Below are 25,728 nucleotides of genomic sequence, written 5' to 3' on the forward strand. Positions count from 1 at the left end.
CCCAGTTCACCTCACCCTGGTTAGAAATGATCATCTGGGTCTCGTACAAGCTGACCCATGGAGATCTGGATTATAATTGGTCTTCAGCAAAACTTGATTGTCATTTATAAGAGGTTAAATCATATCATCATATCCCAGTGATGTAGATCAATGTCCATCTTGTTGATCACTGGATTGTCTGGTCCAGACTCGATTTTTTTTCAGACTGCTGCATGTATCTAGAATACTGCTGAGTGCCGCATTAAAACCAACCAACCAACAAGATGTCACAATCTTAATAAATTTATATATCTCTATCTAAAAAATACAAACATACAATTCTCAATATAAGTTTATTGTTATACAGGTTTTCTGTCAACAAATAATACATGTATATCACAGACTAGCAAGTTGAGTGGCTCTCCTAATAACAATATATACCTAAACCACTTGGCAAAGAAAAAAAACACACCTGTTCACCAAAAATGACTGAAAATGAAACAAAGGTGAGTGAGTGAGCTTGGTTTTACACTTCTTTTAGCAATATTCCAGCAATATCATGGTTGGGGACATCACAAATGGGTTTCACACACTATACCCATGTGGGAATCGAACCTGGGTCTTCCGCATGTGAACACTTCAACCACAAGGCTACCACACCCCCCACTGGGAATAATACCCATGACTTCGGCATAACGCTTTAACCACTAGGCTACCCCATCGCTCTAAAACAAACAAGAAATTACTTCATGATGTTATGTTTGATCTGGTGGTCTGTCTCTAAGACCACAGAGAATATATGAAAAAGTGGATCAACTCAAGTCAAGAGAGTGAGTGAGTATGGTATACAGTATGTCACTTTTAGAAATATTCCAGCAATATCAAGGTGGGACATCAGAAATGTGTATCACACATTGTACCCATGTGGGGACTGGAACCCTAGTCTTCAGTGTGACGGGTACACACTCTAACCACTAGGCTACCCCATCGCTCTAAAACAAACAAGAAATTACTTGATGATGTTATGTTGATCTGGTGGTCTGTCTCTAAGACCACAGAGAATATATGAAAAAGTGGATCAACTCAAGTCAAGAGAGTGAGTGAGTATGGTATACAGTATGTCACTTTTAGAAATATTCCAGCAATATCAAGGTGGGACATCAGAAATGTGTATCACACATTGTACCCATGTGGGGACTGGAACCCTAGTCTTCAGTGTGACGGGTACACACTCTAACCACTAGGCTACCCCATCGCTCTAAAACAAACAAGAAATTACTTCATGATGTTATGTTTGATCTGGTGGTCTGTCTCTAAGACCACAGAGAATATATGAAAAAGTGGATCAACTCAAGTCAAGAGAGTGAGTGAGTATGGTATACAGTATGTCACTTTTAGAAATATTCCAGCAATATCAAGGTGGGACATCAGAAATGTGTATCACACATTGTACCCATGTGGGGACTGGAACCCTGGTCTTCAGTGTGACGGGTACACACTCTAACCACTAGGCTACCCCACTGACCCCTTAACCCTAGAATGATTGGGCAAGTCTAGACAGCCTCAGCTAAGGCTATCCTAAGGTCCTTTTGGATTAATTTTTGGAGATCTACACTTCTCAGCTTTATTTCTGGAATGAAATGCAAATTTACCGATCTGGGTATCATGGTTGTAACCTAAACAGTAGTGATTTGACAACTGTTTTGAGCGTATTGCTGTTTTGATGACACTTCTAACTGACATAAAATTTTCAAGGGTATATATTTTTGCCAGTTAAAATATTTTATGTCCCATCAACCACCTCTGTCATACAAAACACAACATAAAAACACATATATTCTATCACCCAAACAACAACTATATAAATACTATCACCCCTGAATCAGTGAACCCTCCATCACCATGGTAACGCAGTATGAACACATTGCAATGACAGTCTGGGGACACACTCACTGATCAGTAACATATCTGACATCAAATATCTGGCAAGTGAGCATTTAGGGTGAGTGAGTTGGTTTAAGATGATTTAAGAAATACACTTAACATACCTCATTTACAAGTTTGAGGCCACAAAAGTATTTATACAGCTTTGAAAATGTTGACTTTTTAGAGAAACTTTCAAACAGAAGTGTGAATATGGATTGTCAGCTGAAGGGATATACATCTGCTGGAGCCTTTTCCTTGTGTGGACCTCTTCCACGAAGGGCAAGCTGAGCTATTGAAGCATCTGATCAATTTCAACAGCATCAAATGTGTTATAACACACCAGTGATTGTTCATTTTCACAAAGCTAAATAGTTTCAAGACGTCCTGGATAATCAGCTCATCTGACAGGGTTTCGTCATAAATTTGGTCTGGATTAACAAGCATTTTCTGTCTTAAGAATACATCATTTAGACAAATAAAAAATTAAAACCTTCATATCTTCCGATTATATCTCACCCAAATCATTCTAGAAAACCCTTCACAGATGTCAAATTCAGCATCACACACTGAATTGATTTTCAAAATTGTTCTATCATCACCTATACTATTCCATCAATCCAAATTACTACTCATCAAGATCAAACTAGTAGCGTATTATTCACCAATTGATTCCATATCACTGAATTACGATGAGTTATTTAGAACCAGACCTGCACTCATGTGTAAAATTGGAATGCATTACATTATGAAAGGATGAATCAATTCTGCAAAAAAAGAATATTTTAGCACTACAATTTACGGCAGTTTTGCTCAAAATACAATAATTCTTTCAGAGGTATGGGGTTTGTTTTCTTTGTGTATTTTTTTTTTCAATAAATTCAAAGTATGTTTAGTTATTGCCAGATACACATATGTCTGAAACTGATAGTTGTACAGCAAAAAAGGAAATTTTTTCCACAAGGGGTGACATCATTAAAAAATATTTTGAATGCGAAAACAAAAAGCCATACTATTACATTGTTCAGGATATTTCACACATTGTGTTGTTCCTGACTGCCAACGCATCTACACACTAAAGGCTGAACTTTCAAGGGCATATTTGTGTTCTGTAGTAGTATTCTTCTGTTAAGATGAAATTCCCCTAACTGAGATAGAGAAAGCAATGAACCCACATTATATCAGGAAGTTAATATCATATTGGCTCCAGAACTCATGCAACAGAATCTTGAAAAAGTCCTCAACAAATCTCTGACAACCACATATACACCCACTCACAACCATTTTAATACCCTCCCCATGACAACCTCCTCAATAATTAACCCCCTGGCCACCTACACCCTGCCACCCAACCCCCTCCGGTCTTCAGCCTGACAACCTTCTCATATAAACTATAAACCTCCAAGCTCTTAAAATCTTAAAATACATGCACCTGGCCAGCCCACTCAATGAACACAAACTTAAAGTAGTCTGGTACACCCTGACTCCTTAAATATATCTTCTGCATCATAAACCAACAAATAATCTCAAATACACTTTCTAACAAGATGGATCAGAACTTCCTCAATCAACTCCTTGAAAACCCTGTGCTTAAGCCTTGTGACAACCTCCTTCATGAACCATTTGACAACTTCTACAATTCTTTTGACCTCTTCTAAAAGCCTCCTCTACATAACTTCTGACAACTTCATCTTGGTAACCTCATGAAAAAAACTCTTCCACATCAATCTTCTAACTTCTCCATCCCCTCCTTTAGAGTCTTCTCTAAGTCCCAAATAGTCTTCATTCAAATTAATTAGTTAATGTTGTTCATTTTTGCAGTTTTGTAGCCAATTCAGTGATGACACTCCATGCCAACTTGACATCATCTGAGGTCGTTCGGGATGCACACACAGCAAATCTCAGGAAGTATGTCTTCCTCATCTGGGAGGGGACAAGATGTATACGTCCATCATCGTTGATGGCTTTCAGCAACTTTTCATTGATTGAGTTCTCTCCCTGTAACAAAACAGATTCTATAAGCATAACAATACTTCTACATGACAAGAATGTACTTTAACCACTTTGCCACCCGCTACTCCGCCACCCCAGATAGAAGGATAGTAGTTAGGTGAGTGAGTGAGTGAGTGAGTGAGTGAGTGAGTGAGTGAGTGAGTGAGTGAGTGAGTGAGTGAGTGAGTGAGTCGGGCTTGACACTGCTTTTAGACTTTAAAAGTACTAAGCTTGATCACAGCTAGAAAAATAGACTGTGAAATGCAGAACACAGATTAATGAGGTTCATATTAAATTACTAATAGGTCATTAACAAGGCACTGAAAACATGCATCAGCAAGCTGGAAGCACACACAGAATCAGTGTATCTGTCCAGACTGGTCAGTTCCAAAATGATGGATGCATGTTAGGGACCACAGCACATGGAAAACTGCTGGTGCTCTCCTTACCTTGAGTCTGAAGCAGACCAACGCCAACACCACGTCCTGGACAACCTCAAATCTGCTGTCTGCTCTCACAAATGACTCAAACTCGTGGGCCAGCTGCACATCCTAGTAACACATAAATACACACACTGTCACACATGCAGGTATCTGATGGAAACTAACACCTTTGAGAACAAACTGTGTTCAGGTATTGCTGGCTCAGAGGTATTTATGCCAGGTGTACAATGTTTTAGCTGTGAGAGTCAGGAAAGGGCAATGTGACCCATGTCATCTGACACTCATGGTGCAATATTATTGAACATTCTAATTGTGTTATATATACTGTTAATCCTGCAATTTCCAGCTGTATGTCTGTGGGCTATAAACAGTAGAGTTTGGACATGACAATCCAGTGATCAACAACATCAACAACGTCTAAATATCTCACATCTTTTTGTGAAACAAGGATCCGTGTGATAGCGACTTTTCAGCATGATGAACACTAAGGTAGGCTACTTCATGGTAACAACTTCTTTAGTATACTGAGGGAAAAAAATACGGTATCACATTAAGCCACAAGTGTTGCCCTATTTCTTTCCATGTTTCTTCATAAGCTATTTGACACACACTTTGTGAAGAGACCTTGGCAAGAAATAAAGGAACACTTGTCCTTTCATGTGATCCCTTATTTTTTCCCTCAGTATATATCTTCACTATTACACATACTGCCTGTCTTATTACTCATCAGTTTCGTAGAGTGAGTGAGTTTAGCTTTAAGCTACTTCAGCAAATACTCCAGCAACACTCCAGCAGAAATGATCTTCACACATTGTACCCATGTAGGGAATCAAACCCTTGTCTTCAGCTTGATAAGTGAATGCTTTACCCACTTGGGTACCCCGCTACCACTTCAATTTCTAAGATGTCAAACAGATACCATGTAGAAAGTAATTTAGTGTAACATGCAGTACTCACCTTCCTGATAATGTCCTGGAGACCCTTCACGCCATACATCCGGAGGACAAACCACACTTTGAGAGAGCGGAACCGCCGACCCAAAGGAATGTGCCAGTGCTGGAATAGATGTATGAAATGCTAAAACTGTACAGTTTTAAGGTCAATTTAAGGGAAGAATATGTTTGCATTTCCCTTTACAACTGAAAAAATAAAATTGTATGGTAATCTGACCTCTAGCCTCTATATAATCTGTCCTTGCATGCCTTATATTTACCCGGTAGTCTGGCATCTTCCCTCAGTTAAGCCCCAGCTAACACCCCTCGCTTACCCGGTAGTCTGCCATCTTCCCTCAGTTAAGCCCTAGCTAACACCCCTCACTTACCAAGTAGTCTGGCATCTTCTCTCAGTTAAGCCCCAGCTAACACCCCTCGCTTACCCGGTAGTCTGCCATCTTCCCTTGGTTAAGCCCCAGCTAACACCCCTCACTTACCAAGTAGTCTGCCATCTTCCCTCGGTTAAGCCCTACCTAACACTATTCACTTACCAAGTAGCCTGGCATCTTTCTTTGGTTAAGCCATACCTAACACTACACACCTACCAAGTAGTCTGGCATCTTCCCTTGGTTAAGCCCCAGCTAACACCCCTCACTTACCAAGTAGTCTGGCATCTTCCCTCGGTTAAGCCCCAGCTAACACCCCTCGCTTACCCGGTAGTCTGGCATCTTCCCTTGGTTAAGCCCTACCTAACACTGTTCACTTACCAAGTAGCCTGGCATCTTCTTTCGGTTAAGCCCTACCTAACACTATTCACTTACCAAGTAGTCAGCCATCTTCCCTCGGTTAAGTCCTACCTAACACCCCTCACTTACCCAGTAGTCTGGCATCTTCCCTTGGTTAAGCCCTACCTAACACTGTTCACTTACCAAGTAGCCTGGCATCTTCCCTCAGTTAAGCCCTACCTAACACTATTCACTTACCAAGTAGCCTGGCATCTTCCCTTGGTTAAGCCCTACCTAATACTATTCACTTACCCAGTAGTCTGGCATCTTCCCTTGGTTAAGCCCTACCTAACACCCCTCACTTACCAAGTAGTCTGCCATCTTCCCTCGGTTAAGCCCCAGCTAACACCCCTCACTTACCAAGTAGTCTGCCATCTTCCCTCAGTTAAGCCCCAGCTAACACTCCTCACTTACCCGGTAGTCTGCCATCTTCCCTTGGTTGAGCCCTACCTAACACTATTCACTTACCCGGTAGTCTGCCATCTTCCCTCGGTTAAGCCCTACCTAACACCTCTCACTTACCAAGTAGCCTAGCATCTTCCCTCGGTTAAGCCCTACCTAACACTCCTCACTTACCAAGTAGTCTGGCATCTTCCCTTGGTTAAGCCCTACCTAACACCCCTCACTTACCAAGTAGTCTGCCATCTTCCCTTGGTTAAGCCCTACCTAACACTATTCACTTACCAAGTAGCCTAGCATCTTCCCTCGGTTAAGCCCTACCTAACACTCCTCACTTACCAAGTAGTCTGGCATCTTCCCTTGGTTAAGCCCTACCTAACACCCCTCACTTACCAAGTAGTCTGCCATCTTCCCTCGGTTTAGCCCTAGCTAACACCCCTCACTCACCCAGCTGTCTGCCATCTTCCCTCAGTTAAACCCCACCTACCACCCCTCACTCACCCAGTAGTCTGCCATCTTCCCTCAGTTAAACTCCACCTACCACCCCTCACTCACCCAGCAGTCTGCCATCTTCCCTCAGTTAAACCCCACCTACCACCCCTCACTCACCCAGTAGTCTGCCATCTTCCCTCAGTTAAACTCCACCTACCACCCCTCACTCACCCAGCAGTCTGCCATCTTCCCTCAGATAAACCCCTCCTACCACACCTCACTTACCAAGTAGTCTGCCATCTTCCCTCAGATAAACCCCACCTACCGCCACTCACTTACCCGGTAGTCTGCCATCTTCCCTCAGTTAAACCCCACCTACCACCCCTGGTCATCTGCCATCTTCCCTCAGTTAAGCCTCACCTAACACTATTCACTTATACGGTAGTCTGGCATCTTCCTTCAGTTAAACCCCACCTACCACCCCTCACTTACCAAGTAGTCTGCCATCTTCCCTCGGTTAAGCCCTACCTAATACTATTCACTTACCCGGTAGTCTGGCATCTTCCCTTGGTTAAGCCCTACCTAACACCCCTCACTTACCAAGTAGTCTGCCATCTTCCCTCGGTTAAGCCCTACCTAACACCCCTCACTTACCAAGTAGTCTGGCATCTTCCCTTGGTTAAGCCCTACCTAACACCCCTCACTTACCAAGTAGTCTGCCATCTTCCCTTGGTTAAGCCCCAGCTAACACCCCTCACTTACCAAGTAGTCTGCCATCTTCCCTTGGTTAAGCCCCAGCTAACACCCCTCACTTACCCGGTAGTCTGCCATCTTCCCTCGGTTAAGCCCTACCTAACACTATTCACTTACCCGGTAGTCTGCCATCTTCCCTCGGTTAAGCCCTACCTAACACCTCTCACTTACCAAGTAGCCTAGCATCTTCCCTCGGTTAAGCCCTACCTAACACTCCTCACTTACCCAGTAGTCTGGCATCTTCCCTTGGTTAAGCCCTACCTAACACCCCTCACTTACCAAGCAGTCTGCCATCTTCCCTTGGTTAAGCCCTACCTAACACTATTCACTTACCAAGTAGCCTAGCATCTTCCCTCGGTTAAGCCCTACCTAACACTCCTCACTTACCCGGTAGTCTGTCATCTTCCCTCGGTTAAGCCTCACCTAACACTATTCACTTATACGGTAGTCTGCCATCTTCCTTCAGTTAAACCCCACCTACCACCCCTCACTTACCAAGTAGTCTGCCATCTTCCCTCGGTTAAGCCCTACCTAATACTATTCACTTACCAAGTAGTCTGGCATCTTCCCTTGGTTAAGCCCTACCTAACACCCCTCACTTACCAAGTAGTCTGCCATCTTCCCTCGGTTAAGCCCTACCTAACACCCCTCACTTACCAAGTAGTCTGGCATCTTCCCTTGGTTAAGCCCTACCTAACACCCCTCACTTACCAAGTAGTCTGCCATCTTCCCTTGGTTAAGCCCCAGCTAACACCCCTCACTTACCAAGTAGTCTGCCATCTTCCCTTGGTTAAGCCCCAGCTAACACCCCTCACTTACCCGGTAGTCTGCCATCTTCCCTCGGTTAAGCCCTACCTAACACTATTCACTTACCCGGTAGTCTGCCATCTTCCCTCGGTTAAGCCCTACCTAACACCTCTCACTTACCAAGTAGCCTAGCATCTTCCCTCGGTTAAGCCCTACCTAACACTCCTCACTTACCCAGTAGTCTGGCATCTTCCCTTGGTTAAGCCCTACCTAACACCCCTCACTTACCAAGTAGTCTGCCATCTTCCCTTGGTTAAGCCCTACCTAACACTATTCACTTACCAAGTAGCCTAGCATCTTCCCTCGGTTAAGCCCTACCTAACACTCCTCACTTACCCGGTAGTCTGTCATCTTCCCTCGGTTAAGCCCTACCTAACACTATTCACTTACCAAGTAGCCTGGCATCTTCCTTCAGTTAAGCCCTACGTAACACTATTCACTTACCAAGTAGCCTGGCATCTTCCCTCAGATAAACCCCTCCTACCACACCTCACTTACCAAGTAGTCTGCCATCTTCCCTCAGATAAACCCCACCTACCGCCACTCACTTACCCGGTAGTCTGCCATCTTCCCTCAGTTAAACCCCACCTACCACCCCTCACTCACCTGGTCATCTGCCATCTTCCCTCGGTTAAGCCTCACCTAACACTATTCACTTATACGGTAGTCTGGCATCTTCCTTCAGTTAAACCCCACCTACCACCCCTCACTTACCCGGTAGTCTGGCATCTTCCCCTGATTTTCATGCTTCAGGTACAAGGGATCAACATCAAATGCTTCACTGACTAATCTCTTGTCTTTTATCCTGAAAAAAGAAATGAGGAGGTTAGGGATTATATGGGTAAGAAGTGATTCGTAAAAAGAAAATGCATCAAGGGTGGTTAGACAGGAGAGTTGAGTTGAGTGAGGGTGATTAAAGGTGATGGTGAGAATAATATATATGTATATATTTTATATTTAACCAGCCTTGTGGTCAGTCTGAAATATTTTCATACCCTGAGGTAATGCTTTTCAACAATAATTCAGGTACCTCACAATGACAAACAATCTTGACAAAAAACTAAAGACTGACAGCCTGAGCCTAAACTTTCTTGGTGAAACCTGTAACATTGCCAAAATAGTTCCACCATGCATATCTGTAGTTTACAGCGGTAATGTAACAATCGTGAGATGCTGGGATTCATACATTAATCCCTAGCTATACGGCAGCAGTCAGTAAATAATCAAATTCGACCAGACAATCCAGTGATCAACATCATGAGCATCAATCTATACAATTCTAAGCCAGATCTTATCTTAACATGCTGTAAACCATGATACTGACCACATGGCTGAGCAATCAAAGTTCACTTGCAGCCACTTGTGAGCATTAAAGTTGAAAGACATGGCAAACTGAAGAGAGAAAAGAAACAAACAATTATAATAGTAATGCAATTATATTTTGAATAATTCAAACTTACACACAAATCTGCATTTTTCAGCTACAGATGCTCCTGTCAAACACATTTGACGAGTATATCGCTATCCATGTTTATGCTATCAAAGCCATTTGACTGATAACATCATAAAAAATATCTTGAAATACCACTTGCCATAACTGCCTACAAGGAACACTCTGTTAATCATTTATATGATATGGATCACTTTCATAAATGACCACCAATAAAAAAATATTTCAAAATATTTACATTGATTTTTGGAAAATGATCCCAAAGAAAGTATACGACTCAACTTTTGATAAGGATACTTCTATTATTTCTTGATTCACACCACTTGTGTCATTACTCCTATCAAAAAGTGTGAAGCATCTCAGTTCCTAAAAAAACATGAGCAGCATATTTTCTAGTTACATATGCAGTGTGCTGTAGTGAGTGAGTTGGGTTTTAATCCACTTGTAGCAATATCCAAGCAATATCATCTTGGGGGACACCAGAAATGGGTTTCACACACTGTACCCATGTGGGGAATCGAACCTGCTTTTTCTGGATGACAAGCAAACACTTTAACCACTCGGCTACCAACAGCCCATCAGCCTGTTGTAGGACCACTGTATAAGTCTGTGTGTCAGTGTGTGATTACCTCAACCCCATTCAGTAGTGGTCGGAACTCTGGACAGATGAACGCACTCCCAGCATATGCTGCATCAATGTGCAGCCAGATTCCATCTTGTTTACCTGTAATGCAAGGCACAATAACCATACGGCCCAATTCATTACATGGATTTACATGCAGACAATAACCTCCTCTATTTAATGCAGAGACTGTTGGGGATTTTTTGTCAGATCATCTGTAACCTCAATGTTTAATTACAAAAAAACAAAAACTGTAGCATTCTGTGCAAAAGAATGTGTTTAATCTGGTCTGGGGTTGAATCTACACTACTGCATAAATCGCATGGTAACTTGTAAAATTCAGGACATATGGTATGGTCAGTTAAGAACTCTAAGTACTAAAAGAACCAGCTGTGAAGATCAGGGATAGAATTTGTCTTTAGCAACCCATGCTTGGGTTGGCACATGTCATCATTTCAAAACTGCTTGGATCAATGCCAGTCTCAGGATTGTCTGGTACAAACTCCAATATTTCAGACTGCCTTTATATAGAGCAAATAATACTGAGTGAGTGTTCAGCAGCAAACCGGGCAAAGCCCCAACAAACAAAAAGACACTGCTATTAGAAATCATTCAACAAATACAGGGGAGATAGCTCCATCAGTACTCACACAAGGGGCCAAGTTCAGGAATGTTGTCAAAAGCACATGATGGGGTGGTTCCCAGAGTAGCACACAGCTGCAGTGGAGAAGGACATATTTATTTACATCCCCAATATATAGTGACTCTCTGAAACTACGACATGACACCTGGTGGAGTTACAACTGTCACATTGACTTTTTTATCCATTTAAAGTGATTAGATTAACAGACTGTGCTGCAAGAAGCTCCTCACAGCGATACCAAATCCCTCAGCATTTTATATTATACTACAATACCACAAGGACCAGGAATGTTGCATGCACTGGGATGGAGCTTGACACTGAAGGTATTTGGTGTACAACTAGTCATATTTTTTCAGTAGTTGGTGACTTGGGTTTAATGTGGCTTTCAACAGTAATCCATTACATATCTATGTATCATTTTGATGCAGGAGGAGAGCTGAAAGTGTTGGAGGTTTACAGACTGATCACTTTGGTGAAACAACTGATCAAAATAATTTTCAAACTCAACCAGACAGTGACTGGGCAGGTGACCAATAAATGGTGCCTGTCAGTCTTGAATGATGTCTGCATGCACACTATTGGGAAAAGGAGGGGTGCACACTTTTTTGTCACCCCTGTTTCAATGGTCATTTAAAAAATTTCAGGACAAGAAGGGTGGTACACACCCTTGCTCGCCTACGTGTCTCACGCATGCAGAGAATTGCATGCAGACACACACATGCACACCTCTGGATTAACCTATGTTCAGTCAGACAAGACACAACCCTCCCCAGATGACAAGAAGATTGACAATTTCCTCACAAAAAAGGGAATAAGTCCCTTGGCTTTGTCTTCTCTGATGGCCGCCTCCAGTGTGTGGCGCCTAAGTGCCCCTTTCTCATCCGACTCCAACTTCCTCATCAACACCGATCCAATCAGGCCTGCCCGCTCCACCGATGAGTGTGACTGAAATAAAGACACATGTGAACACGTTATTGTGTTATGGTACAGCCAGCAATTGACCGTATGTAGTGAAGCCAGCCAATGATTGCGTCTGGAATGGGCAAACAAGGGGTTGACACTATGATCAACTCTGTCAGGTTAAGATGACATGCGATCTACCAATCACCAAACATGATATTTTCATTGATCCCAAGAACAATCATCTCTCTCACTCCATTGGTTAAAAGATCATTACTTTGAACCTAGAGTTTTATACTTTTTTTCATGCTTTCAAAGATTTATAAAAAAAACATTATAAAAACAGAGATTTCATGGTGTTTTTCTCATCAAGAAGGTACTTTAGTATGTTTTCACCTTCACTTGGATGATATAAGTTTTTACCTTGAAACTGAAGCCCTATTTCTGTTTTCTCCAAAGTAGCAGCAATTCATCTCAACTCTTATCCTACATGACCCGTGAAGGTTCCAGGGTAGAATAGTCTCGGCTTCAGCAACCCATGCTTGCCATAAAAGGCAACAATGCTGGACATAAGAGGTGAGTAACGGGACCAGGGGGTTAGGCTCGGGACCAGGGAGTTAGGCTCGCTGACTTGATTGACACATGTCATCAGTTCCAAATTGCACAGACTGATGCTCATGTTGTTGATCATTGGATTGTCTGGTCCAGGCTTGGCTATTTACAGACCGCTGCTATAATAGCTGGAATATTTCTGAATGCGGTATAAAACTAAACTCACTCAGTCACTCACTCATTTCGTACGTAGCTCACTCTCACCTGATCAGACGTGTAGGCAATGAGTTTGGACATGATGCTCTCAGTTTCCATCTGCGGGTTCTCCTTCTTAATGTTGTTGATGAACATGGTCCGTGCAGACAACAGGGCAACCAGCGTCGACTCACTTGCTGTACCCTGAAGGGATCATGTAATATTTACAACTACAGCCATCCTCAATTATGATTTGAAAGCTACAGAGGCATCTCAGGAAACTTTATCACAAGGTGTTTTCTTTCAGTTATTTGAACAGCATTAAGTTTAGTCTACATCACAAGTGGATGATCAGATTCAACTAATATAATGAGTGTGAGTTAAATTCTTTAATGAGGTGAGGTGAAAATGACGTTTAATGATGCACTTAAGAATATTCCGTTCATATGACGATGTGCGTGAGTGTGTATATATGGCTTCTGGTACTAGCCCAGACATAAACTCAACTTACCTCACTGAGATAACATGTCGCAGATAAGCATGAATACCTCACTCAGACATATTATACTGACTCCTTGTTAATGGCAAATGCAAGACATGGAACAAGAAGTACCATATTTTCACACCTTTGATGTGACGCTGCCTCACTCACACCTACACCCTTATCACACCCACACCCACACCCACACCCACTGTGACCCTCACCCACACCCACACCCACATCCACACTCACACCTACACCCTTACCACACACACTTCCACACCCACACCCACACCCACACCCACCCTCACCCTCACCCTCACCCTCACCCTCACCCTCACCCTCACCCTCACCCTCACCCTCACCCACATCCAAACCCACACCCACACCCACACTCACACCTACACCCTTACCACACCCACACCCACACCCACACCCACTGTGACCCACACCAACACCAACGCCAACATCCATAAATCTAACCTCTGTATGACCTCTTCTTCCACCCTACTGCCCTTCCCACACAGATGCAGCTCACCTGTATCACTCCGCCTCCCAGCCCCCCTGAGCTAAAGAGGAACTCATCTGGCAGATGCAGCATCTTGGCCAACCAGTCCATCATGACCACCTCCAGCTCTGTGCAGGCCGGGCTGGATGCCTGGTGTCAAGTAGATCACAATGTCAGGGTGCACAGTAACGCATCACAGTGTACAGATGGTCAATAACTGGATCACAGTGTACCATTCTTACAATGGTTAACCAGGAATTGCCATGGCACTAGATACAGACATATACAATACTTAATGTTTTTAAAAGGAATCCATTTTGGATCACAGAGCTTGAGAAAATTACAAATAAATGGCAACATAAAATGTGAAAATACTACAAACAATAACTACTTGCTAACAAAATGATTAAATGAATAAGATGACAACTGGACTTTGAATATTTGTTTAAAAAACACAAATCTTTGATTTGTAAATGACATACAAGCTCATTCAGTCTTGGTGACTGGCACTGTGCAGTTACGCTGGAAGGTGAAAGGTTTTAGACCAGCCCCACATTTCTTACCTTGGTATCATATGGTACCATATGCTAACCATGGTAACCAATAACATGGACATAAAAAACTATGGCAGACCATTGACAAAGTTTAACATAGCAGACACATGTCATCTGAGACTTTGGTACTCCTAAATATAATCCATGTTGGGCCATGGTATGCGAAAACAAAGCCATGAAACACTATGGTACATGAAAATTTCGCCATATGCTAGCCACTGGTACCTGTAATTTGACCAATCATTTGCAGGCTTAATGTCAATAAGATTAGATCCCCACAAGAATCTGCCAGCAGTTTCACCAGCAGAACCAATAGTCACTCTCTCAGTGGGAGAGCAGTTTTGTGAATATTTTATGACTGCTTCATTTAATTTTGCTTGAGACGCTACATCAACATCATGTCCAACACGTTTTTGGCAAAATAGTCCATAAATTTTAATCAGTGATGATAGACAAAGAAGCAGTTATAAAAATCTGAATATGTTCTGTTATACAATAAATAAGTAGCTGTCATATATGTTCTGGTCTTATGTATCACCCAACTTCTAAATGCCTCTCAATAACCTCAAGGTATATATCATCACCAAAGGTGTATTGGCACTTAATCCGCTTTTATAGTGACCACAGCAGAGCCTGGGTTTGAAAAGGTCCAGGATTTTCTTTGTGCTGCCTGGAAAACCCTTCAGAACCTAGGTTAGAATAGGTCTATTTGGTTCTCATAACATTAACCACTGCTTAAATGACTGCATGATCTACTTAAGGTGGAATACTGGTTACTTCAGCATAAAAACATACAAACAAGTACCACGTCTGCACTCACCCATGTGAAGCCGATACATCCGATGGCATCAGACAGTACATCTCCCAGGATGGCAGGGTAGGAGTTGGCTGTGGGGTAATAGGCATGGAACTGGGGACTATGCCAGTGGGTCACCTGGAGACAGAGTATACACAGTAAGTAAATAGAGTAAGTGAGTTAATTTAGTTTAACCCCACTTCCAGCAATATTCCAGCAAGAGCACAGTGGAGTACACCAGAGATGGGCTTCAAACTCTGTACCCATGTGGGAAATCAAACCCAGGTTATTGGTATGACAAGAAAACACATTAACCACTAGGCTTCCCCATTGTCCCTGTACGGTTTGCTTTGTAGATCAGGATATCTCAGTGTTTTACCTACAAGATTAGGGGTCACAAGGACAGTTACAAATTTCAAGGTCCTCATTGGGAATGAGAGGCCTGTACAAGCAATGAAGCATTGCAAAATCAAAATAATGTAATGTAATATAATTTACCATGTGTATAAAATATGCGTATAACAGGAACTATATATTTCTTCTCAAAAATTTGGTACAACGAAAATTACTCTGTGGCACCAGGACACAATATTAATGTTTTGCATCCATTCTATTAGTGTACTCAGTGCACATTTCTGCATAGGATTAAACTCTAATCCTAAATCAAGAGGAACCAAAAATATGATATTTTAAAAGCTGGATGTAAGCTATGCATATTGACCCACTGAAACATACAGTCATTGAGGCAGCTTATTCAAATAACTTGGTAAAGAAATCTCTTTTATTACATTTTTATCATTCATAGATCTAAGGACATAATTTGTAACCCTTTCTACTAGAGGAACCTCACCCGCATACCTCCATACACACCCAAACTGAGGAACCTCACCTGCAAACCTTCATACACACCCAAACTGAGGAACCCCACCTGCATACTTCCATATTCACTCAGGAACCCCACCCGCATACCTCCATACACACCCAAACTGAAGAACCCCACGTGCATACCTCCATACACACCCAAAATGAAGAACCCCACCTGCATACTTCCATACACACTGAGGAACCCCACCTGCATACCTCCATATACACTCAGGAACCCCACCTGCATACCTCCATACACACTAAGGAACCCCCACCTGCATACCTCCATACACACCCAAACTGAAGAACCCCACGTGCATACCTCCATACACACCCAAAATGAAGAACCCCACCTGCATACCTCCATACACACTAAGGAACCCCCACCTGCATACCTCCATACACACTGAGGAACCCCACCTGCATACCTACATACACACTGAGGAACCCCCACCTGCATACTTCCATATACACTCAGGATCCCCACCTGCATACTTCCATACACACTAAGGAACCCCACCTGCATACCTCCATATACACCCAAAATGAAGAACCCCACGTGCATACCTCCATACACACCCAAATGAAGAACCCCACCTGCATACCTCCATATACATTCAGGAACCTCACCTGCATACCTCCATACACACTAAGGAACCCCCAACTGCATACGTCCATATACACTCAGGAACCCCCACCTGCATACCTCCATACACACTGAGGAACCCCACCTGCATACCTACATACACACTGAGGAACCCCCACCTGCATACTTCCATATACACTCAGGAACCCCACCTGCATACTTCCATACACACTAAGGAACCCCTTCCATACACACTGCGGAACCCCACCTGCATACCTCCATACATACCCAAACTGAGGAACCCCACCTACATACCTCCATATACACCCTGGAACCCCAAACGCATACCTCCATAAACACTGAGGAACCCCACCTGCATACTTCCATACACACCCAAACTGAGGAACTCCACCTGCATGGTTCCAATTCCCTCACAGTCTTTACCATGAAATCCCATATGTACATCTTAATACCCTCCCCCAAATAGGCATCCCACCCATACACCTCCATCACCTGCCCAATGTCCTCATCCCAACTGATGAGCCGTTTGCCTGTACCTTCTTCCACACAGGGACACCACCTGTATACCTCTAGTTCCCCATCTCAACAGAGTAATCCCACCTGTACGTCTCTACTACCCTCCCCACACAGGAACACCGCACAGGCAACTCCCATATACCTCCATCACTTGTCCAGTCTCCACATCCCAATGGACAGATTATCAGCTGCTTGTCTGTACACACAGCTCTACACACTCCACCCACATATTGATAAAAATCCCTGCAAACTATTGTGTCTTCCATTTGCAATAAATTGATTCAGCTAAGAGACGCAGTAAGTGAATGACACATTACTCTCAAGTCAAAGTCCCTAGATATGCAACATCAATATAACATATTTGACTAACATCACTTAACACAGATTTCAACCAGTGAAAACAAACACTATCCCAATATGTAATGGCTCAGTTCAGATATGGATCTCATTGATTAGAGACAGATGGAAATCAATAACTCTACATGTTTGGTATGATTTCTAAACATTTTACTGAGCCATTAAGCAATAATTATGTATTGATTTTCAATACTTCTTTATTTGTCAAGTTTCTTGTCAGGAACCAGATCAAAGACAAAGGTTTTATGGACTGATCGATTAGCCATGAGTCCAACATGGTAGAAAATATGGATCTGTGTTCAGAGGCCAGAGAAATCATTCTAGAAACAATTTTTGGTGGCATAGCACACTAAAATAGAACAGTGCTATGTATTTTGGTGGAACAGTTTATTTCAATTCAGTCTGTATGTTTCACAGATTCATTCAGCTATACTCAAACATATGTGGTCCTTAAAGTATCAAGTCTGGTGTGGTGTGCACACTTCAATTTTACCCGTGTTTCAATAGTCATTTAACAAAATTGTAGGACAAAAGTGGGGAGCGCACACCCCTGCACACGCTCGCACGCACGCACACACCTCTGGATCCAGCTGTGCATCATGATAACCCAGTTGATAACCCTGTCATACCAATCTTTGCATGATAACCCAGTGAAAACTATTGTCCTGGCAGAATAATAGATTTAATCTACTCTCTTACTATTGACTTTTCTGGAATAACTGTGCAAACTATACTGGCATGATAACCTATTCTTATGTCTATTCTGACATTATAATTCATCATCTATCTAGAGATGTACCCCAGAATAAAACTTATCTTAACATGATAACCCTTCACAATATTAATGAACACAACACTGACATAAGCAAATGTAATATCTATTCTGACGTAATTACCTAATAACTCATACCCTTCTGACATGGTAACCCACTGTACATAATTATCCTGGCAAGACAACCCACTGTATGCACCATAACAACATAACCAATTATACATACCATACTGGTGCAATACCATTTAACATACCACACTGACATGCCATGTCGATATGATAACCCACTGAACTACCATTTTGACATGATAACCTATTAAACAACCCCTACTGACATAGTCCATAGAACATATGAGTTTGATATGATAACCAAATGAACATACCAAATTGGCATGTTAGCCTATTGAACAAATATATTGACATGTTGCTAGCAAAGCATTTTCACATGATAGCCTATTCAACAATTCATATTGTCATGATAACCCAATGAGCACACTTTTGTTATAACCCAGTGAACTGCCATTTTGACATAATAACCGACGGAACACACCACAATGACATGATAACCCTTTGAACAAAGCATACTGATAAACCAATTAAAAACATACCATCTTCATATAATACCCATTGAACTACCATTTTGACATGATAACCTATCAAACAAACCATATTCATATAATAATCAGGTAATTGAACAAACCATACTAACATGATAACCCATTGAACAAAGCATATTGATAGACCAATTAAAAACATACCATGTTCATAATATTATGATACCCATTGAACTACCATTTGACATGGTAACCTATCAAACGAACCATATTCATATAATAACCCACTGGACAAACCATACTGACATGACTACCCATTGAACAGAATATTTTGACATGCTAACCAACTGAACATATTTTGACATGATGACCCACTGAACAAACCATATGGACACAATGACCAATTGAGCATATTTTGACATGATAACCAATTGAACATATCACTTTGACATGATAACCCATTATGTGTACCCTACATATATGCAACCATATTGTAACATCTATCCAGACATAGGTGCCTATTCACCCAGTGATAACAAAACGTATGCATCTAGTTTCGTATGAAGCTTGCAGCATTCGCAGATGTATTTCATATAATTAAACTCGTATACCTAGGTATCAGTGTGGAGTGTTTGTTTTATCAATCGCGATCGGTTCACCTGTTTCAGTCGATAGGCTGATTTTCTCGCCTAAAACAGCTGTGCCTCTCTGCCAAGCGCACAGTACGTCAAAGAAATTTCACTCGCCGGCTAGACGTCGAACGCACCTTAGTATAGCGCGAATTAAGTGGTCTTGCTTTATGCTGGACTATTGCGGATTGAACGCTTGAAACACGATACCCTGAAGATCCGGTTTGAAATCGGTCTTCACCAACCCATGCTTGTCGTAAGAGGCGACTGATTGGGTGGTCAGGCTCGTTGATTTGGTTGACACGTGCCATCGGTTCCCAATTGCGTAGACCGACGCTCATGAAGTTGATCACTGAATTGTCTGGTCCAGACTCGATTATTTACAGACCACTGAAATGCAGCTGGAATATTGCAGAGTGCGGCGCAAAACAACAACCAACTAACTGTTGTAAGATCAGTGTCACTAGCTGATGATGCAGTCGTGGCAAGCCATGCGGCCATAACACGTACAACACAATAATTAAGATACGAAGAACTACTTCGGAATACATACCCCTGGCATAATAACACGTTCTATGTCCTTGAACAGGTCCTCCCATTTCTCCGGACTCTCTGGAGCTTCGTCTGGCACAAGCTCCCGAAGGTAACCAGGGCTCACTTCCGGGAAAGGACGCCGTTTCCGGATTGTCTCCAAATAGTCGGCAACATAGTCGATCATCTCACGACCTCGCTTTCGGAACTCTTCGGCGTCCATTTTCTGTCGGAGGTAATTTCTGTTGACAGATCAATACAAAATCACAGACCTGTACTATATCTCTTGCTGCTCTGCACTATATCATGCAAGATGAACCTCGTATAATGCATGAACTGTTGTATTGACACCTGAAGGGATATTCATCATGTCATTTCCAAAACTACCAAGGACACAAACTCATCTGTTTCCTATTGAACGATCTTTGTTAATATATTTGGATTCTTTTGGTTCAGATGTCGATCCAGTGTGTTTATTAATATAAATTATAAATTATAAATTATATAATGTATTTAATGTGTCTATGTATTTAACTTGTCTAGATGTACCAGCGTATCGTAAGGCTTTAGGTATATTTTGTTGCTCAGGCCATCAGTTAATGGTAGAAACTGGAAATAAATCTGGTCTGAGAAATTCTAAATTGTGTCCATTTGGTGTTATACCTTTAAACGTTTTAACCACTGGGCTACAACACCGTCCCCGAACACACATGATATATCTCGTTCAAATGCAAAATGTGCCCAGGCATAATAATATTCCACATGGTTGGTTTGTATGGCTTGTATGGCGAGTTTATATGTTAACGCATAAATATATCAAAATAAACGCATGCAAAAACTGTCACATTAATGAATGGTCATTCTAATATTTACATGTTCAAAGGAGGATACACAAATTCATATTTACATGCATGCATACATTTGTGTTTCAGGTGCAGTTGTTGTGATATAACTGCATATTATTCATATTTATCTGATCACACAGATGTTAGATGTCTGTTACCTGACTAACAAGCAGAATGTGCTTATCTGTGCATATGTTAACATGACGCTAGTCTTTGAGTGAAGGAGTATAGTTTTACGCCGTATTTAGCAACATTCCAGCAATATCACGGCGGGACGCCAATGTAGATGCACTTTTTGGGTGTTAGCCTTTGTTGTCTAGCATCTTGCGTGTGTTCGAATCACGGATCCATGTCATCTCGTATCCCATGCATATTATAGTCTATTAGAAGTCTATAGAACTATGTTATCCAGTTGTAAACCTTGTGTGTTCGCGTCGTGGTCATTTGTTATCCTACATAACCATCTCTGCGTCGATACAAAGGGTCAACTATTGCTATACCGAACAACCTCAGTTTTAGTGTCCAGAGTAAAACAATATACATAGAGTCTATCGTAACCCAACTGCATTAATCGATGCACTCCGTTGCTGACTGACTGACTTCATTTGCTGGCGTTAAAACAAACTCACCTGGTCCGCTTGCTACTGTGATCAGCCTATTCCACCAAAAGGCAATGTCAACAGAAAACGAATGGAGCTCCGAAACTGTTTTTGTGAAATCAGCTGTAATAATACAAGACTGTTAAACGCTGACGAAGCGACAGTCGAAGCATCTCATTGGACAACTAAAATTGTTCCATCGCTGGCTTTTGTGTCAAATTAATGAACCAATGTAATATAATGTAACACGGCTTGAACATATGAAAACTGAGGCAACACATTTACTGTATGTATTAACTTTGGACGTGGTTTTCGTTTCAGAAGTAAAGAATAGTTTCTGTCAGTCGCATGATATGGTACAAATATACACTCACTGCACTGACGGAAGGCAAATTAGCAGAATAGTGTTTTGTCGTTAAGGCCTGAAACCGACTGCGTGCATTTACTTGGGACCACTGAGACTTGCCTTGTGGACCGACAGATTTCATAAAGAATTGTCCACTTGATCAGCACATTTTTGTACTTGCATTTAATTAAAAACTCATTTTGAAATTTCTTTGAAAGACGTTTAAATACATTCTAAATCCTTATCTGAAAGGTTTGAGACCAAGCCCGTAATGATGCACTGTTTGCGAACTGCATCTGGCTGTCTTGGTTCACTCAGGAAAAAGGTCAACATATTAACCTCAATTTAAATTTGCATTCCAATTTTTAATGAAAATCTCGAGCAAAGTTTTCATTATATTTTAGTGTGTGTCTGCCATCTGGCACCACCTGGCTTTATAAGCGGTAGCTTATTTATATATGGTATGTTATGAAATTACAATATAAAGTTATTATCTATTTATGCTGAATTTCGAAGGTTCGAATGAACGTCATTATTCACAGACCTCTATCACATAGATGGAAAATGCTGAATGCGGCGTTTATCAAACACATTGAACAAACAAAATATTGCTAACGTGAATGTCAAATAAGAAAAATGCCGTCATATGTATCCAAATCAAGGTCACCTTTGTATTCGACTTTGGAAAAGCCATGTTTATCTGATCGGAATCCAATATGGAGTGCTTTCAGTGGCAATCGAGATCGAATGATGTTCCAGCATTTGTCGTCATTCGTCAGTCCCGGAAAAACACAAGAACGGGTGAAGGTAAACATTTGTGACCCTGAATATATAAGTCATTAGACTATGGCGGTTCAGTGACTGATCTGGGTTAAATGCGTTTTGAACGGAATGGTACAATGGTAACATGGATGCCAGGTGCTAGGTGATTTGCTCTTTTAGGGAAGGGTTGTTTGTTTCCTTCCTTTTGTTTGTTTAGGATATCATTATATATATCATAACAGTTTAATGCTGTTCTAAAGTCTGAAATGAAACAAGGGACGTGGGTTATCCTTGTGGTTAAAGTGGCCGCTCGGCACGCCAAGAACCCTAGTTTGATTCCCCATATTGGTACAATGTGTAAAGCCTATTTCTACTGTCGTCTGCCATGATATTGCTGGAGCACTGCAAAAAGCTGCGTAAAAATTTACTCTTTAACTCCAAGTCGGTGGATATTTTATGGATAAAACGAGTACGATTCCATAATTTTACTCATATCGGTCCAAATAGAAACATACTGTAAAATTTTCAAAACTGTATTTTCTGTTTGTTAATTTCAGAAGACCTGTACCAATAGAGCCCCTTACCCTATGATGATCCGTGTTATTAGTGCAACAGGTGCCAGCTGCACCAGGCCATCCAGTGATCACAATTATGCAACCATGAACTGGCAATATTTCCATTTCGATTTTTCTGGAAGTGTTTTCTTGCGAAACACTTCCTACACGAACAAGTGTTCTCTGCCTGGAGATGGACGTTTGGGTTGGTTTGTGGTTATAGTGTTCGCTCGTCATGACGAAGACCGTTACTGGTGTGCACTGTCGCTAGAATATTACTGAAAGCGGCATAAAGCTAACCTCACTTATTAAGTCACTCACTCTGCTTCGAGAAGAGTTGATTATAAGATTTTGCCTTCATCGGTCACTATGCTTAGAGGTGACCGTATCTTGTCCCACCTTTGACACCCGTCATAATCAGTGCAAAGGCAGGTAAGGTTTTGAAGCAAAATGGTCATTGCACAGGTTATACCTTTGGTTATATTACAAAGTGCGTCAAAGTGTGGAACGGTTCACTACTTGTCTACCATAATACTCTATATGAAACCTTCCCTAAGTCTGTGGATGTTGTTACCCTGATTGAACAACCTCTGAGAAAGAGAGGAATGACCACTTTGAAATTTTGGCAAAAAGGGCTAGCACACTAACACACTCACACATGTGTATGAATGGTGCAATTGAAGTCGAGCAAACTGGTTAAATGAGGGAACGTGCCAACAGCACAGTATAACCAGTTCGTTTGCATGTTGTTTAATGCCGCATGTGTAATCACCGGGAGGTGATGTTGATAGTTTTTTTAACGTGAATTTTAGTGAAAAATCGCTTTTAGTCCAATCCAGTCTAGTGAGTGATATTATGAGGCATGGCTGTAACCGTTTACAGATAAGCAAGGCAGTCAGTGAATCTGCCATCCAATCCATTCTATCTTAGCTTCTAAACAAGGATATGTCACAGGGGACCACATCTTCCTGTTGCATCTGGTAGTAACTTCAAGCTCCTCTGCACTGGCTGCAAATATCTAATACAATCTTGCGTATACAATCTTGCGTGTACAATCTTGTGTATACAATCTTGCGCCAGATTGCCTCAAGGAGCTCACCGCAGAATACACCCCAACCAGAAGTCTCCAAGAATTACCTACTGTTAACAGCCCCAAAGATCACCTTAGCTTCATTCGGGACTCGATCTTTCCGGAACTCTCTTCCGTTTGCGGAACTCTCTTCCTGTCAGCATTAAACTTTATCGCACGTTTCAAATCTCGCTTGTTCCAAATCTCATCAACAGTACCTATTTGTCAAACCTTAAATGTTTGCTTTGTTATATATCATCCCCTGCTTTTATTATAGCGCAACAGGCACCAGCAACTTGTACGTGGATACAGGTACATTACAATTGCCCATTGTTATCTTTTTATATTAAAATGCAGTAGAGACTAATATCAAATCTTTGAAGGGCTTTTGAAAGTGGAATGCACAAGAGAAGCCAGAATTAAAGATGTCAGCTTGTTTCTGCAATTTGCGAATAACACGTTTCGGAGAGTATGATAGCTTGCCCTTCATCTGTCTTTTCTTGAGAATATTTCTAATATTATCTAACCCAGTAGTGTCATGCCAACTAATATAACGAAAATTATTTTGAGTTCTTAAAACAATGTATATCTCAAGATGTAGACATCCTCCTTCACATCACAGATATTCTCCTTCAGGAACAAACCTAGATTGATCGCGTTTGACCAAACTATGAAAGCCAAATCTTTCATCAACGAATACCACCGGCGCACGACGTTAGCATCCCAGTACCGATGTTATTAGAATTATAACCAATATCACAAAATATTCAAAACGATACAATGCCACTCACCTCAAAACGCCGTAATCCAAAAACGTTATTCCAAGCAACACAAACGAAACACGCTCCGTCCCCGACAGCCCTCGATCTCTGATAGCGGCGTCCAATCTGCAACTTCTACTCAAAATCGACTCCCATTCACTGGAAGATGGAGATATCCAAATCTGTCTCCTCGCGTCCACACGTCCGAACAATGAATCTCGCTATTGATCCTAATGAATATTTCATGCTCGCTCCCTCCTTAGTTACAATCGCATTTCGTTAGTTCCCCTCAAATTCCATGTTTTATATTGACCAGCGTTCTCCTGTTGCGATAAGCCAGGAATATATTAATTGATGTACAACTGTAAACTCGATAATGAAAATTGTGCCCTGGGGTTGCATCAATGAATGTTATTATCACATCTGATGCACTCTTGATGCTATTGTTGGGAAGCTGCTGTTGGCGCCGTCACATTACAGGGGTGATGTTCTGTTAACAAGTCGAAAAATGGCACCCCAGCTTAATTAATCTCCCTGTAATTGTTCTTGTGGTAGTGCTAATTATCGGCCTTCACATCTCCGTGGTGACATTGTGATATCCCATTGATCTGGTTATTGTTTATCCCCACGTGGATCTAAAACAAGTTTCTAGCGGAGTTTCGAACCCATAACGTCTTTAAGAATTTGGAGAGTCATATAAAGACAAACTTTTTGAACAATAGTGCTGTGGTAAAGCCTCTGCCTGTTACCTTGAAGTCCCGGGTTTATAAACAATAGTGCCTTGGTAAGGCGTCAGCCTGTTACGATGAAGGTCGA

At 41.7% G+C, this 25,728-nt stretch overlaps 1 protein-coding gene across 1 annotated transcript; it reads right to left on the reverse strand.

Annotated features, from left to right (window-relative positions):
- Nucleotides 1-324: 324 nt before the first annotated feature.
- On the reverse strand, nt 325-25,032 carry LOC137273610 (aromatic-L-amino-acid decarboxylase-like). Its single transcript, XM_067806369.1, has 13 exons — nt 24,943-25,032; nt 19,999-20,218; nt 15,171-15,284; nt 13,827-13,946; nt 12,877-13,011; nt 11,962-12,105; nt 11,168-11,234; nt 10,525-10,619; nt 9,770-9,837; nt 9,160-9,250; nt 5,295-5,393; nt 4,344-4,445; nt 325-3,900 (listed from the first exon to the last, which is right to left on the reverse strand). Exons 2-13 carry the CDS (start codon nt 20,197-20,199, stop codon nt 3,712-3,714), a joined length of 1,425 nt encoding a protein of 474 aa, XP_067662470.1. The 5' UTR covers nt 20,200-20,218; nt 24,943-25,032; the 3' UTR covers nt 325-3,711.
- Between the last annotated feature and the right edge of the window lie 696 nt (nt 25,033-25,728).

The sequence above is a fragment of the Haliotis asinina genome, chromosome 2, assembly GCF_037392515.1.
Source record: "Haliotis asinina isolate JCU_RB_2024 chromosome 2, JCU_Hal_asi_v2, whole genome shotgun sequence".
Classification (NCBI taxonomy): domain Eukaryota; kingdom Metazoa; phylum Mollusca; class Gastropoda; order Lepetellida; family Haliotidae; genus Haliotis; species Haliotis asinina.